We start from the raw sequence: 18298 nt of genomic DNA, 5'->3' as shown, positions 1-18298 counted from the left end.
TATTTCAGTGGTATGACGCCACTGTCAGCCATCATATTGAACTTTCCAACGTCACTAATTTTCCAACTTCCCGTGTAGGTAGAAGGCTGAAATTTGGTACTTATTTCGGTGGTATGATGCCACCGTTGGCCGCCATATTGAACTTTTCAACGATCTTTGCTACTTATGGGCCCATCTTCAAGAAATTTGGTACGCGGGTTCCCAACGCTAACTGAATCCTACTTACGTACATATATATGTCCATAGCCTGCAGCTCGGTCACCGTGTGAGGCGGCGCTGGGTCCCCCATCCCAGCGCCTCCCACATTGTTGGCTGCCTGCCTATATAAGGCCGTCCGTCGCTCCAGTCTCTACATTCCCTTCCTTGCTTCGCCACGGGATTCACGTCTCCCTGCTGATAACTACAGCCTTTTTATTTAATCAATTATTATTTTTGTGTGGATATTTTAGATAGATAGATAGATAGATAGATAGATAGATAGATAGATAGATAGATAGATAGATAGATAGATAGATAGATAGATACTTTATTAATCCCAAGGGGAAATTAGACTTACTTTACATTGTTCAGGTACCCATTTCCTTTATCATTCCAGCCGTACCCCCATTAACATGTCTATCGAGGTGATCACCATCGATCAAAGAACTGTCACTTACCGAGTGGTTTCCATGCCCGGAGATGGCACCTGCCTTTTCCATTCTCTTTGTTACATATTGCACGGCCGTATCAGGCTCACTCTTGATATCTGGAGAAACATTGTGTTTTATGTATTGAATGACTGGGACAGGTTCAAGGTGTGGACTGATGACGGTACAGGAGATAATTATACTACACAGGAGCACTAGAAGAGTGAAATGCTTAAGCCCTTCACCTATGGTTCTGCATGTGAGTTGATGGCTGCCACTGAATTGTTCGGTTGTTGCTTTAAAGTGTACTGAAATGGCCAAATATTTTACTCCTTTGGACAACCGCCAATGCCTCATAAATATCTTAGATTAACAGGTGACAATTTCAGTAGTGGACACTTTGATGTTTATGAATGTTTAAACTCTCAAAAGCTGGATGTGAAGTTATTGATGAAACCGGTTGTATGTTTACAACGCATGACAGATGCCAAATGTCACTTCAACACAAGTCCTGCAGATACTGTCGTAATTGAAACAAACCATGAAACTCAAACTGATTATGACAGCAGCAATCCAAGCTGTGAGATTTGAAACAAGATTACTGTTCACATGGCCAACTGTACGTTGCATGCTCAAGAGTAAGCTCAGCGCACAGCTTGGTCATATTACAACCGGAGGGCCGAAATGAAATTGTGGTATACAAAGAGATCCTTAACAAATAATTATTGGTATATTTTCCCTCAGTTTAAAAAGGTTTAATTTTCTTCTTAAGAAAAATTTTGATGCAGTACTTCGCCGCTGCAAAGCGTGGGTATTTTGCTATAATATAATATACTGCAGTGGGCCGGCACCCTGCCCGGGATTTGTTCCTGCCTTGCACCCTGTGTTGGTTGGGATTGGCTCCAGCAGACCCCCATGACCCTGTGTTAGGATATAGCAGGTTGGATGATGACTGACTGATAATATAATATACTGTAATATACTGTAATATAATATAATATAATATAATATAATATAATATAATATAATATAATATAATATAATATAATATAATATAATATAATATAATATTGTGGGGGCGGCACGATGGCGCAGTGGTAGCGCTGGTACCTCGCAGCTAGGAGACCTGGGTTTGCTTCCTGGGTCCTCCCTGCGTGGAGTTTGCATGTTCTCCTCGTGTCTGCGTGGGTTTCCTGTGGGTGCTGCGGTTTCCTCCCACAGTCCAAAGACATGCAGGTTAGGTGCATTGGTTATTCTAAATTGTCCCTAGTGGGTGTGTTTGTGTGCGCCCTGCGGTGGGCTGGCACCCTCCCTGGGATTTGTTTCCTGACTTGCACCCTGTGCTGGCTGGGATTGGCTCCAACAGACCCCCGTGACCCTGTAGTTAGGATATAGCGGGTTGGATAATGGATGGATGGATGGATAATATTGTGGTGCTGTGCATTTTTGATACAAAGCTCTATTAATCCGCATAATGAAGTGGGCAGGTCTGTGTATGTATCCAGAAAAGTGACAGTTGTGCGTGATGCTACTCAGAAGTAAAGGGTGGTGTGGCTTTTGTTTGTAGATTACCAATCAGTATACAGTATGATTTGACAAGCAATTGTGCTCTGGATCTGGTCTTGCATACTGCCTGGATGGTTCTTGCATTAGACAAACACTATATAAAATTAAAGTTGTTTGTTTAGTTTCCATTGCATTAAAAGAGTAGTAGTGCAATTTAGTACAGTACTGTACAAATGATTTCTATACTGATGTTAGTGCTTATGACTACATGTAAGTAAGCACTATGTAAGCAGTACAAATTACTTATTTCTATGTGAACATTTTTTATTCTCTTAAAATTTAAGGAGGAAACTCCCTGTTCTTCTGTTAAGGAACTTGGTAAAGACGTAGATATGAGACAAGATAACAAAAATAAGGATTCTACCAAGCTTGGGTTCTAAGTGGTTATGTCTGTGACAATTATATTACACTATAATAATAATGTGTAATATTGCAAATCATCATCATATTATCCAGTATGAAATCTGCTTAATGTAGTACAGCACTAATGCCCTGTTCACACAGACTGTGGCCAAGCAGGAATTTGGGGGAGAGAGAGCGGGCTCAGGACATCATCTTCCCCGGGACACTGGAGGGCAGCCTCACTGAGTCGTTGTGGCTCCTTAGATTTCCACAGGGCATGCTGGGATTTGGAATTCGCTGTTGCCCTGTTGGATTCCATGGATGCCACCAGGGGGAGCTGTGTGATCGGCACAGCCCTTCATGGCAGGAATGCCGCCAAACCCAAAAGTGCTACCGGAAGAAGATCAGTGGACACTTGGACTGCTTTATAAAATAAGCCAGCCGCCACTACTCCGAGAGTCAGAGTCAACAGGGAGTGAGATGAAATATGAGGGAGGAGGAGTGGAGGCGAAGAACGCAAGAAAGGGAGAAAGAAAAGAGAAGAAGAAAGAAAAAAGTGTGCTTTTTTGGTTATTGTGCTTGGGACTGTGTGGTGCAGGTGGGAAATGAGGGAAAACATTTCCCATAAGAATAAAATGAAAATGTGTGTGCTGAGCTTGTGTCCTGCATCTGTCTGTGCCAGGTTTGGGTGGCTGGAGCGCCCTCTGCAGGCCACAATCCTAACAACCCTCTAAGAATGAAAGTAATCATAACTTTTAGAAAACAACATAACTAGGAGATAATAATGTCAGAACTGAAAATAATTATTCACAAAGAAAAACAAAATAGTCTCTGAAGGACTTAGAAAAAAGCAAGCCTGATACCAATCATAACAATGATTTAGTTCCATAATTACAGTAACTCCTTGCTGGGTTGGAGCTGTAAAAGGTACTTCTTTGTATTTCCTAGTTTACTGTGGTTTCATAGTTTCACAGCACTAGTGTGCCAAGGGGATTGGGGTCTCACAGACATTGCTGCACATCTCTATTTTATAACAGGAGACAGCACAAGTGGCAACATTCAATAATGTTATAAACATGATTCAAAGTTGATTCATTCAGAAACTGCTAAAAACTCTGTAAAAAAAAAACTGCTAAAAACTCTGTAATGACATCAATGCCTTAAATTAGAATTGCCACATCATTAAATGGACTTGAATAAACAAGAACCAGAAAAAGTTACTAACATTGTCCTCAGTCATGCTCTCTGTACCATATTGCTAACGGTGACTTGGCATGCGCTAAAAAACATTTCTGGTTCATTGTGTCTCATCTCAATTGCACTTAGAAATGATGTTGGCTTTTTCAAAAAATGCAAGGTTTTGCTGTTATAAAAAATGCAGTGTCACCACAGTAGGTTATGTTACATATACCATCACTAAATAATAGGTAGTGGTGAGTGAAAAAGCTAAGTTTACTTTTGCATACAGTTTTGCAAATTTTTTAATTAATATAAGTTCAATATATTTTTTTGCTAAGAACATGACAGATACAACCATTTAATTCAAAATCAATACAGAGAAAATAAAGGAAAAATAGAAATATGAAGGAAAGAATAGGCAAAACAACAAAGCAAAGCACAACAATTTCACAAAATCGACGTAAAACTACAAAGTGAAGTTTTAAGAGGTTTTTGGGGAATGGAAAAAATCTTAAACAATCCAGAAGGGCAATGAAATTGTTATATAGATTAGTTTAGAAGAAAATGTTGTGCCTGTGATCTTATGCTGCATTTACTTGCTGTTGGACAAACAGTAAATATGTGTTTCTAAGTCATTAATTAAATATTAATGCCGTATAAACTTGGAGAAAACAAAGCTTTCCAAATTCAGCTAGTTGTGACATAATGCTGACCTTTGACATTAGTCAGTTATATCTCTCCATTATATTAAAAAGGTTTTCATCATGTCCGCATTGTTCAGCCTTGACCACTCCCCTCCACTCCACTCGCGCAATCATTACTCCTACTGCACACATCCTCTCTCTAAAGTGAAAGGTGAAACATCACAAATCAGTGATCAACAACTTTGATTACAAGTGAACGCAGCATTAGATGAGAGCCCACTTTGGCCACTGCAAATCTTTGTTGGACTTTGCTGGTAACAATGTCCTCCTATCATCTACAGTTTACTCCAGTTGCCTGATGGGAATTGTAGTCCCTGTGTCAGCACTGCATTTCGGGATGCCCACCATTAAAGCCCTCCTTCTTTAATGCATCATATATAGTCTAAATTTTGACCTGAACCAATGTTAACACACATGCAAGATTTCATGAAAATTGGTTCAGCCATTTTTGTGTGATTGGCAAATAAACAAACAGACTAACTGATTACAATTTTACTGATACAAATTATTATGCAAATAAAATAAATGTAGTAGATTCATCGATCCATTTTCAATACCTACTTAACCAGTTAAGATTGATGGAAGTAATGACAACGTGAGTTTTTTTGGCATTTGATTATTTTGATATAACTAAGCTTGGCATAATTAAATGTTTATTACTGTGAACATTGATGCCATAATGAAATGCAAAGTCTCACATATTGCTTTGTACTCCATTTTAATTTCTGTGGTTCTGCTTATAGACAAACGTCTTCATTGAGGGTAGAATCGTTTTTAGACATTTAAAATTTACATAAATAACACCTAAAACCTTTCATTAAACTGAACATATTTAATGATACATAAACATTAAACTTTAACATTTGAAATATATTCCTCTTTGCCTCAACAACAGGAATAAATGCAAAATGCTAGGTTGTCTGCTCTGTAAAATGACACATTTGAAAGGGTTACAGAAGCAAGCTAGTACTAAGAGATAGCATTAGACTTTAATATGAAGTGCAAAATGATTATGTTTGCACATTTAGTCCATTTAAGCATTTGATAATGTTGTGTTGGAAATGTATATGTCTTTAAAGAGTGTTAATGTGTTTGATATTAATATGAATATATACATTTGCACATATGTTTAATTATAAAAACAGTACAAACATTTGTATGATAATATTATTTGTGAATTTCATTTCTCTTGAATCATCAGTATAACATTTAAAAGTATTGCCTAAATGGCAGCATTGTTATTGGATTTCACTACAATGAATGACCTGGAAGGTGCAGAGCTACTTATCTTCTGCAATTGGAGGTTAAGAATTCTTAAATTGTGGCAGGTCCGGTGCTTTGGAAGAAAATAGCCATAGCTTCCTTTTGCCTATTGATGATATGTTATAGCCAAATGCCCAATATGTCTAAGTGGCCAAATGCAATGGTGGGACATAATTAGCGCCTGCCCAAGCTATATTGGACGGTGATGGCCCTTTCTGCACCTGCTCTGTTACTGGTCTTTCAGGTTATTTTAAAAGAAATTACACAACTGTTTTCCTAATGGCATGAATAACAAGGAATTATTTAAAACTGAACACAAATAGAAAATGAGTTTCACATAGCACACTCTCCCAAAATAGTGACGTACTTCGTGTGTGAGCCATTTTGATTAGCTAATGCAACGTTCGGAAACTGTGGGCAGCATATTTCTTAAGATCGAGTCACTCTGTTTAACCGGGTATAGCTTCCAAGAATTTAGAAATACCTTAAGTTCCAAATTTAAAAAAAAAAAAGAAAATCGCTAGTGCAACCACTTCCTGTAACAAGAAGGGCATTTGTTTGTCTGCTGAGTGACTTAGTGTTAGAATCTGGTGTGACATCGCCAGTGCAGCAAGGACAAGAAGAAAGATTGTGCCATGATGAACATTTTACTTGCTGTTTTCTTTATTAGTGGTATATTTTGTTCAACTGAAAAACCTTTTGGATGGATAACCAGAAAACCCAGTAAGAAAACCTCTTTATTGAACTAATATATTTCTTGAACATTTATACTTTATATGCCTTACAAGCTTGGGATTGTAAAAAGAAGCAATAGAAAGCAACAGAATGACAAGTAGAGCAAAGAAAAATCACTTTATGAAGCTGACTGGAAGCAGGGGATTTGCTTTAGATAAGCAGAGTTTATTTGTCTAATTGTTAAAATGAAAAACTATTAGAAATTTAAATGTGCAAAACTATTAGAAGTGTTCTAAAATAAATTCAGTAAATGTGTGATGCAGATCATTACATACAGAACATATATACAAATGTGCTATATAGATATATTTATAATATTTATAGATAGCTTATACTATATATATATATATATAGATAGACAGATAGCTTATACTGCATATAGATAGATACAGTAGATAGATAGATTGAAAGACAGCTTATACTGTATATACGCGTAGATAGATAGTTTATACTATATATATATATAGATAGATAGCTTATACTGTATATAGATAGATAGATAGATAGATTGAAAGACAGCTTATACTGTATATAGATAGATAGATAGATAGATAGATAGCTTATACTGTATATAGATAGATAGATTGAAAGATAGCTTATACTGTATATACGCGTAGAATAATAGTTTATACTATATATATATAGATAGATAGCTTATACTGTAGATAGATAGATAGATAGATAGATTGATAGATAGCTTATACTGTATATACGCGTAGATAGATAGTTTATACTATATATATATATATTGGGTCCCTACCCCACTCTTCTTCTGTGTGGGTTGAGGACTCCCCACTGGCCTAGGAGCCCCAAGTTACGTCTTACCTTTCTTAAGCCTAGAAACAGCTCTGCATCTTTTATGGGATTTGTGGCTGACTCTTTTATCCAAGGTGACATTCAAGATCAGCATACAACTCAGTTATTCACATTTATTTGTTACTTGCAGTCTAAGTAGGTTAAGTGGCAGCTGAGGATCACACAATGAGTGATCTTAGTTACTGCAGCAGACTGCTTATATAAATGCTAACTTGGCAGAGAAATATGGGAGTTTTTGAAAAATCTTAGTTTTGGCATACTTAAAAATTTGAAAATACTGATTAAAATTTGGAAGGGAAAAATGTTCTGTGCTCTCACAATTACATGCAAAAATATTTTAACTTTGTCATTATATTTTTGGTTTTAAATTGTCCTGTGTCTGATTTTCATGTTCTTTTCCATTTGTGATAACTACATAAATAAAACTCAAATATATGTACAGTATATATCGGTACATATGTATACTTCAAGTTATTTTTTCCCTGCTGTAGCCTGATATCTATTACAGCTGATACATGTTTTTATATTATATTTAGCTGCCACCTTTGCCCAAAGTAACTCACAGGCTCAGATGTCAATACAGTGGAGCAATCGCAGGTCAGGAGACCAACACAACGCTTCTCAGCGGGACAAAGGTGGGCATTGAACCAACAACCCTGGCGTTTAAAGTGTAACTGAACAGATGAGCAGTTTAACAGAAATCACGTACCTCTTCATGCCCTGTTGGGGTCTGGCACTTCACCCAGGGTTTGCTCCTGTCTTGTGCCTGATGGTATGTGGATTGGCTCCAGGTCTCTATGACCCTGAATCAGAATAAATGGATTCATAAAAATGGAAGTTTGAATGCTGTTTATTAATTTCTAGTGTGTACTTTTTCCCAAAATGACTTTAATAAATCAATTCATGATAAATGCTCCTGTAGCGCAGGAGCCTAGCCACTTTTCTTCAGTTTAGAGTGCTGCCCGTTAAAACAACTTCACATCTTAACTGCGGCAATATCTAAAGATATAGGAAATGAGGCAGTTTCATTTTGACAGCAACAAAATTTTAAAAATGCTTTGCACTCCTAGCTGTAAATGGTTGTGTTTAACCAGTAGGGTTTTTTGAAATATTTCTTACTTGTGAGTTATCAACCGTCCCTCTCAGGCTTTGAGGAGGTCAACCTTTACATATGCTGTAAATCTTAAAGCCCGGAGTCAATTTGCATGCAACAACAGTCTTCTAGCACTGAGGATATCAAAAAGCGTTAAATTTTCAGATAGTGTTAGCCTGGCTCATTTTCTAAAGATTTTCATGTTGCAAAATGCTTTTGTGGTGGTGTGTAGAGCATTCTGGCTTTGAGCCCTGCGTCTGGTTGTTGTTTCTGCATATTCACCCGATGTCTACATGAGTTTTCCTCCAACATCTCTGGAGATGTGCAGGTTGGGCCTGTGTAGTTGCTTTTTGTGAGTTGTCCCTCTGTTTCCTGCCTTAAGTCTAGTGCTGCCAGGATAGGCTCCAGCCCTCTGCAATCACACATTTGAGAAGGTTTTTGATAACACTATTAGTTGGCTACTTCTCTCTAATCACCAAGTAACAAACAGATGCACATTAGCAAATTCTTTAAACATTTTTTTTTTTACTTTTGAATTGAATTTAAATGTAATTATTACATGAACTTTTAAAGATAGCAATAAATTGTTCTAGTTTATTACAGCAAGGGGATGGATTCGCTTTACAGGGGATGTGATGATAATAGCATTTTGCGATATAAAATAACAGCACTAACAATATGAGACTTAGAGAGGTTCACTGTGGAAATGAAACCAATATAGAGAAATGCATAAAAAGCACAGGATTTCAAAATAGAGCTAAGTTTCAAATACAGAACGAAAAGTGCGCACTGAATGTCTGGGGCAGAGTAACATGTGACATAACGGTATTCTGACATCTGATGGAAACATGCCGCTCAGCTCAGCATAATCCCCACATTCTTATTCTCCCAGTGTGCTTGAAACAAAGAGGAAGTCTCTGCCATCTGTCACCTTTTATGCATCACAATAATCTAACTGGGGTGGCAAAGTGGTGCAGTAGTTAGTAAAGCAGCCTGACATGTTCAGGTGACTGGGGTCAAATCCAGCCCGGCCACTGTCTGTGTGGAATTTGCCTTGGTTTTTCTTGGGGTGTTTTCTCCAAAGTCTCAAACCTTTTGAGCCCATGGGTTTCAGTGTGAAGGGTTGGATCCTGCTTGTGCATGATGGGATATTCATCTGCTTTCCATTACATTAAAACTGACAAGATGTTTCATTAATGTATATACGTAAGTGTATATCTTAATTTATAGCCTTCATGATGTCCTGTTCATGTTATGCTATTGGCTACAGTATATACTGAGTGGCTGGTTTATTAAGTACACTTCTGAAGTAGTGTGTTGTGCCTCCTTTGACCTTTTGCATGAATTCCACGGGGCACGGATTCTACAAGATGCTGGTTGCAGATAGTTTTCCTCAGTTGCTGCAAACTGAATGGCTGCACAGTAATGCTGTGAAAAGCCCTTTCCATTTCTAAACCTCATCCCAATAATGCTCCATAAGGTTAAGATCTGGGGACTCTGCAGGCCCCTGAAGTAATAAAAATGTGAACTCATGTCCTGGAACTGTTCATTGCATTATCATGCTGGAGATGCCTATCTGAGAGCGGATAAACTGTAGCCATGAAGGGATGAACTTGGTCAGCAAAGATGCTCATATACAACTTTTTGTTGAGGCCTTCTTCAGTGGAGGTCAGGGGTCTTAATATGTACAGGGAGAACCTTCCACACACCATTACACTGCCACCACCAGCCTGTTCTGTTGAGAATAAACAGGAAGGTTCCAAGGACTCAAGTTGCTTGCACAAAATTCTGATCCTTCCAAGGGTACAAAACCTTTTTTTAATCACATTTTGTATTTTAATTTCAGTAAGCAAAAACAACAAATGACAACCATGAAAAAAATATCGGCAGTAGATAGATAGATAGATAGATACTTTATTAATCCCAAGGGGAAATTCACAGAATTCAGCAGCAGTATACTGATACAAAAAAACAATATTAAATTAAATAGTAATAAAAATGAAAAAAATAAAAATAAAAAAGCAGACAATAACTGAATAATGTTAGCATTTACTCCCCCGGGTGGAATTGAAGAGTCGCATAGTGTGGGGGAGGAACAATCTCCTCAGTCTGTCAGTGGAACAGGACGGTGACAAAAGTCTGTCACTGAAGCTACTCCTCTGTCTGGAGATGACACTGTTCAGTGGATGCAGTGGATTCTTCATGATTGACAGGAGTTTGCTTAATGCCCGTCGCTCTGCCACAGATGTTAAACTGTCCAACTTTACTCCTACAATAGAGCCTGCCTTCTTAACAAGTTTGTCCAGGCGGGCGGCGTCTTTCATCTTTATGCTTATCATTTATTATTATTTATTATTATTATTATTGCTTATTATTTATTTATTCATCAACAACCCCCTTGCAGTGCCCAACCTCTATCTCACTCTTACAAAACTACAATGTAAAGGGGTCCTCAATTAGATTAAAAGTTAATGATACTGGTGCAGATTGGCGAGACTGGACCAACAAGATGCACTAAACTTGAAACAAGAGAGAGAAGAATCAGGGAAAGGGAAGAGTTAAGGATATAAAACTAATAGCATGAGGTGACCCCCAGCCAGCCAGCGCCCAAGCAAATGCACAGCAGCTTGCCATTTCTCTATATTGGAGCCGAAAGATCTGCTGATATGCACTGCCGAACATTCAAGTAGAATTAAAGAAAGACTATTTCCAGAAGTTTACAGAAAACGAGTCACAAGAGTTTCAGTGAGAGACCACAAATAGTTTTGTGGAGATGGCACCATGAGGGAATAACCTCTGCTGGATAGACGTCAGATTAGGAACATGGATTATTCTGACAAAACTACTTCTTTCACTCCCCAGTGATCCTTCATTGATGCTTATGTGCCCACTAGAGATGAGCTTTCTTGTTTTCTGTTGACAACACTGGCCCCCAATATGTTCTTCAGCTTTTGTAGCCCATTTGATATCAAGTTCCAATAAGAGGTACATTCTTAAATGTCATTCTGTGCACTGATTATCAATTTAGAAGTGATTGTCTGGTTTTGGCAATCTGCTTGTATGATTCTTGTCACTCTCCTTTGACCTCAGACCCACAAGCTCGTTTTGTACACAGCATTGCCTATCACTGTTATTTGCTTTTACGCATCTATCTCCATACAACCTTGAAGTGATTGTATGTAAAAAGGCCATGGCAAGGAGATGCTAGAACTGAAACAACAAGCACCAGCCATCATGTCATGTTCAAATTCACTAATTCCATTCCAGCACTCAGCTGAACACTAACTGATGCCACAAACTTGATTATTATCACATGCTTCTGTAAGGTGCCACATGACTCGGTAAAATGCAGACTTAGAGAGTTGGTTCAGGATGTGCCTCTTAAACTGGCGACTCAATGTAGGGTGATAAGGCTCAATATGAACAATGTCTGACAAAAGACCAGGGGGCCTTAGGACTGGGCTGATCTCCCAATCAGATGTCATTTGTGGACTTCTGTTTTTTGTGAATTGTTCTTTTGAAGGCCACACTGGCATCAACTGAATTTAATACCTTCATTCATTTGGTAACTCATGATTGCATTAATGAGACAACTCTACTTTTTCCATGTATGAATTGTTTTTTCAATAATTTTAAAAGTCAAATCACAATAAATATACAGTATAGTCAATTCAAACAAAAGCAAAATAGAAACTTCCGGAAGATTAATATTGAAGATTACAATAAATCATAATATTATGCTTCTTTTGTTGCTGGCAGGTAGAAAATGTTTCTACTGCTTTGATCCTTCTTTTGTAGTGTAACTTATTGACCGTACTTCCTTTTTTCCCTTTTTTAGGCAGATCATACTTTGCAAAGGAAGTGACTAAAAATGGAACTAAAGCGTATATTCTGAATCAGACTGATATTTCCTTGATAAAGGGCAAAGTCAGTACTATGGTGGTGCCAGCACTGTACAGTCTAGTGTTCGCAATTGGGGTACCCGCCAATCTGATTGCTTTGTGGGTCTTACTGTTTAAAGTCAAGAGGCTTCCATCTACCATCTTGCTCATCAACCTGGCCCTGACAGACCTCCTATTTTTGCTGTTCCTGCCATTTAAAATTGCTTATCATTTTCTGGGAAGCATTTGGATCTTTGGAGAGACCTTATGCCGAATTGGGACTGCATTCTTCTATGGAAACATGTATGGTTCGGTCCTGTGCCTCATGTTTATCAGTACTGACAGATATTTGGCTCTCATCCATCCGTTTGCTGCAAAAAGATTACGAAGTAAAGGCCTGGCTCTGTTCTTCAATATTCTTGTTTGGGTCATTGTGCTCAGCTCAATGTCATTGTTTACATTCACTCAACAAACCTACAAATTTAATAACACCGACATAGTCACCTGCCATGATTTCATTCCCAAAGAGAAGAAAGAAACAATGTTCCTTTACTACTTCATGGCTCTTGTGTGTCTGGAATTTCTCCTTCCGTTCGCTGTCATTGTATTTTGCTGTTTTAGAATTGTGAGGTGCCTGATGAAGAGTCAGGATGACCACACTCATGCTTTGAAGATTACAGTCTTGGTGGTGGTGGTTTTTGCAGTGTGCTTTTTGCCCAGCAATATTATTTTACTTCTCCTGTATTCGAGATTCAATAACTTATACTTTGAATACATTGTCTGCCTAGTTTTGAGTAGTTTAAACAGTTGTATTGACCCGTTTATTTATTATTATGTGTCAGAAGATTTCAGGTCTAAAATATGCTTATCATCTACATGGACGGTCAAAAACCAAAAATCAGACAGCTCATCTAGATTCCTGAAAGGAGAAACACTTTCTTCGACTAAAAAAAACTCAATAGGCTATCTCTAAGGATGATCACAGACATGGCAAAACGTCAAAAATGTCCATCTCAAAACCACAAATAGGCAATGTGACAGCTTTACCCATGTTTATGTTATATATTTGCTTTGTACTGTTCTTTTATACAAACTGAATAAAAAGAGCTACAGAAATGACTCTAGACGCTGGGAAAAATGCACGACTGCTTCTAAAGCACATTTTAAAGATTGACCGATGGAACAATTTTGACACTCTGTATGGCACATATCCAGTTATCTTTTTAAAAACATTTCAGTGTACATCTCCGTCCTGTCCTGGGGACCTTCTAGAAGAAGCTTGCACGTTCTCTCTGTGTGGACTTATCCTTCCTTGGCTTCTCCAGTTTCCCTCCATCACATGAAAGGTGTTTTAGGTTAACAATTAACTATAAAGTGGTCCATTATGGGTATATGTGGATGTTTATAAGTGTACCAGAGAACCAGGTAAGTAGTTTAGAAAATGGATTGAATGTGTGAGTGGTGCATTGTTCATGCCACACAGCTCCAGGGTCCTTGCTTTGAACCCTGGCTTGGCTACCTACCCTGTGCAGTTCTGTCGTCTTGTCTACTTGTCCAAGTTTTCTCAGGGTCTTCTTCCCAAAGAAATGCATCTTGGGTTAATCATTATTTGTATACTGACCAGTGTGAACAAGTATGAGCAAGTGGATATGTGTGTCATTTGATGGATGGTCTGCCTCTTGCCTTACACCCTTTGCTGCTCAGAGAGCCTCTGACTCCTGAACAGTCCGCATAGGACAAAAGGTGGTTTCAGAAAATTGATAGACCAAGAATAAAATTAAGAACAAATGGCTTCATCAAGTAAAAGGCAGGTAATACATCGACTCATCCTTGCAACATCACATGTTTTGGCATCTATTTCATAAAAAATGTCACTACAGAAAGTAGTGAGAAGAGCAACTAAACTGATTACAGGACAGAGAGGTATGAACTACAAGGAAAGACTAAAGGAGCAGTAAATTTTCAGTTTACGCTAAAAGGACCTGATGAATCTGATGGAAATGTTTAAAATTATGAAGGGAAGTGCAGTGAACCCCTGTTGTTACTTTCTTCAACAAGAACTTCAGAGACATACTTGGAAGTAACTTCATTTTGTTTTGGAGAATCTATGAGAAGTCAGTGGCCTCTTCAAAACTGTTCTGTACTGTTATGTATATTTCAAATTTAAAACTACCTTGTTTATTGTAGATACGGGCTCCTGGGGAGCTATAATGAATTTTTAATAAAGTCTTTACTTCCTTTATATGTGTTATACGTGCTGTATTGCAATAAAGAAAAATAAAATCATTTTTTAGATATGCAAAAAAAATGTACTCTTTGATTAAGTACAAAGTACTAAGATTTAATTATGTAGACTGTCTACTTCTCACCATGTATTATTATTTTTTATTTGATTTTTCATACTTTTTTGATTTATAAAATAAACATTATTGTGTTTGTACTTGCACACTCTTTAGTAGGTTTATTATTTAAAAGGTACCACGGGGGTCCTCGGGTTACAACGTCTCGAGATATGACGTTTCGAGTTTACAACGCTTACTCTCATAAAAACTTGAAAAACTTGAGACGTGAGTGTTTCAGCTTAAGTTAGCGTCGTACATACAGACTACGTTACAAACTAGTATGGTTGCACGCGGCGGAAGAATATGCAGTAATGTGGCATATGAGTGAGGGAGTTGGCAAACTAGTTTGGCTGTGTGCGGCACAAGTGTTCCATTTGTGTTGCTTTGTTTGGTGACTTTTTGGCCCTTATCATGGCTCCTAAATGAAAGTCAGAGTCGTTAGATGGTAGTGCTTCGAAAGAAGAGGAAAGCCATCACGATGGATGTGAAATTAGACATTGTAAAGAGATCAGAAGGAATAAAGGTAAGGAATGTTTTTTTATACTCATTTTTTGTCATTTTTTCTGTTACTACAGTACAGTGTACAGTACAGTATATGTATGTCATTTTCCTTTTTCTGTGGCTTAGTTGTGTTTTTATATTCTAGATTATGATTTTGCAAATGTGTTAGGATAGGTAAGTGACTTAGGCTAGGGTGTGTTTCGACTTACACCAAAATTCAGGTTACATCACTGTTGTAGGAGCGTAACTGTGTCGTAACCCGAGGACCCCCTGTATTCAGAAGTAGTTGATAGGTTCAGAAGGTCTTAGTCTCTCTGTAGCCACACACACACACATGTCTGGAGACAACCATGAGTGAATTGTGCTTAAAACTGGGTGGGAATAGTTACACAGCTAAGCTGAATGTCACATTTCTAAACCAATCTGACATCTCATGAAGGCAGCTCTCAGAGCAGGGGCAATGATTTTGAACTACAAAGATCAGAGGTGCTCTCGTTAACCTGACCTGACAGAAGGCAAGTAACAATGAACCATCTACAGTCGGAAAGTATTCTGAAAAACCCTATTGGGTATATAAGAGAGCAGATTGCATATATTTTAAAAATAAACAAAACCTGATGCAAGGGAACAACTGGTAAATATGGACGATATGTTGTTGCTATATTTATGAAACTCTGAACTGTAAAATATGCATTTGAAGTAACTGATGTGCCACACTTTGCAAAAAGGACTGCCATTGAGAAAGCTGATAACTAAGAGTCACCAGTGGTACTCAAAACACCTACAACAACAATTCTGCCTAATGACACCAGTAACATTAGGGAGAAGGCTGCACAACATCCACCTTCTGACTGTACATCTAAACAAATAACTAAAGAAAGTTAACATTATTATCTAATTAGAAATCCAAACATGCCATGGCAAACTAGCTGTAAAGTTTTAACACACTGTATATTCATAGACCACAAAGCTTATTTAAAATCTGTTTACTGTTGTTTTGTCCTAAAGTGATGCAATAGTTAAAATGGCCAAAAGATATTGTAGCAGACAGAGACACTTGTCAAATTTGTGGAGCCCATTAGCTGCAGACCTCTACATGTGTTTGGGTCTGTCCATTGTTGCAGCGCTCATTACAATGTACAAAATAATTATTAAGCTTCAGTTACTTTGTGCTACTGATCTCCCGATTGGATAACAGCAAATTTAGCTTTTCATTTTCTCTCAGATTCAAGCCTTTTGCTCAGTTTCTTTTGCTATCACACTGATACCCCAGCAGTGGTTTAAAACACCGGGCACAGGTGTAGCCTTTGCAGCACAGGATTTTGCATTACACCCTTTCTAACTAATTTGCACTCTTGTTTCAGAATCACATCTGACCCTATGAGAATAATAAGGTCTGTATTGTCACATACAATACAATACAATTTATTTTTGTATAGCCTAAAATCACCCAAGAAGTGCCCTGCCTCTTGACAGCCCCCCAGCCTTGACTCTCTACGAAGGCAAAGAAAAACTCCCTGGTAGGGAAAAAAATGGAAGAAACCTTGGGAAAAGCAGTTCCCCTTTCCAGGAAGGTTGGGCGTGCAGTGGGTGTCAAAAAGAAGGGGAGTCAATACAATACAATACACAGAACAAAACACAAGTAATCCTCAAAACAGTATAATAGTAAAATAGAAACATCTACATCTACACATCTACAGAGTACAGTGAAATTCTTGTTATTAGTCATTCAACACGCCACACGTCGCCACGATCAGTGAATATAACAACCATACCTTGAAACTTCTCTCTTCCTTACATCAAGGCTACTGTCTTCTTTATCTCAACCTCAACAGAATTTCAGCTGTGTTCTTGAATGTTTTCATATTATTGACACTAAACTTAACAAAGAAATTGAAGAAGTAAGCAGACCAATAATAAAACGATTTTGCAAATGCTGCATAAATAATCTCATTCCCAGTAATCCTGAGATGGCCTTGTTTACTGTAATAATTAAAGAAAATCTAAAGTCAATGAGCTATCAGCAGTTTTGCCCTTTATGAACTTTTTTCTCTAGACTCTAAATAAAAATATTCAAGGTAGCTAAGTGGTATTGATTGTACAGAATCAAGACAAATAATGATCAACAAATACCTTACTGTTCTCTATTTTGTTGTACCCTTTTTTTTGCTGTATTTTTTCAAGTGAAGTAGAATTATTACCAACTCACTGTCATGCTCTGTTCATGTCAGCCCTGTTTAATTTTAACGCAACTCCACTGTATCTTAGTGTGTCCATTTTTACACGTCCTTGCTTTTTTGAGTCCAACCACAAATGACAGCAAAGATGAAATGAACAGTGAATTTTAGATCAAAACAACATTCTTCTGATTTAGCCCTAGAAGGCATAAACTAAAAATGGAAAGAAACTGAATCTGGCAGTGTCCTTCTATTATGCTTAACTGTTAAAAGTAGGAAAGAAGTGTGTTCATACCATCCTCTAGGACACTGGTTCACAAACATGGTCCTGAGGACCCACTGTGGCTGCAGGGTTTTATTCCAACCAAATTCACAATTAGTGAAAATAATTGATCTTATTTATTTAGATGGCTGCGGTGGGTTGGCACCCTGCCCGGGATTGGTCCCTGCCTTGTGCCCTGTGTTGGCTGGGATTGGCTCCAGCAGACCCCCGTGACCATGTGTTCGGATTCGGCGGGTTGGAAAATGGTTGGTTGGTTGGTTATTTAGATGGTCTTTTTTGCCTTCTCTTATTCTGCCTTTAGAAAAGCATAGCAGTATGATTTTTACATTTATAAGACATTTAGAAATATTTCTACTTTTGCTTTAAACATTCACCTCTCTTTTGTAGTTGTCCTATTGTTTTGTTATTTGTTGGTGCAGTTTGCACCCGTCATTGTATCCTAATAATGATAATTAAAATAAACAGAACCGACAGCCAGGTAAACAACACTGAATAATTAAAGGCTGCAATAACTTTAGTGTTAGAACAAACAATTAAACAATAAGAACACCTGGAAAAGTAGAATGAAAATCAGGCTGAAAACTGTTGTGCTTAGTATATTTTAATAAAAATTTACCAAACTTAGTTTTTTTACTTCTTCCTTGACTTCAAAACACAGAAACTGGGAAATAACAGCTTACTTAATTGGGCTAGGAGTCCAATTAAAAACAGAAGTTGGTTGGAACAAAAACTTGGAGCCACAGGGGGTCCCCGGGTCTGAGTTTGAGATGCACTGCTCTAGGGTAACACT

General features: G+C 37.8%; 1 protein-coding gene across 1 annotated transcript; it reads left to right on the top strand.

The window, feature by feature from the left end:
- Positions 1-6091: 6091 nt before the first annotated feature.
- On the top strand, positions 6092-14447 carry LOC120542838 (proteinase-activated receptor 4-like). Its single transcript, XM_039775523.1, has 3 exons — positions 6092-6403; positions 7768-7866; positions 12163-14447. The coding sequence occupies exons 1-3, from the start codon at positions 6316-6318 to the stop codon at positions 13176-13178; spliced, it is 1203 nt and encodes a 400-aa protein (XP_039631457.1). The 5' UTR covers positions 6092-6315; the 3' UTR covers positions 13179-14447.
- Positions 14448-18298: the final 3851 nt, after the last annotated feature.

This window comes from Polypterus senegalus, chromosome 13 (assembly GCF_016835505.1).
Source record: "Polypterus senegalus isolate Bchr_013 chromosome 13, ASM1683550v1, whole genome shotgun sequence".
In the NCBI taxonomy this organism is placed as follows: Eukaryota; Metazoa; Chordata; class Cladistia; order Polypteriformes; family Polypteridae; genus Polypterus; species Polypterus senegalus.
Note: the sequence above shows the minus strand (reverse complement) of the source record. Positions and strands in the feature narration are given on the sequence as shown.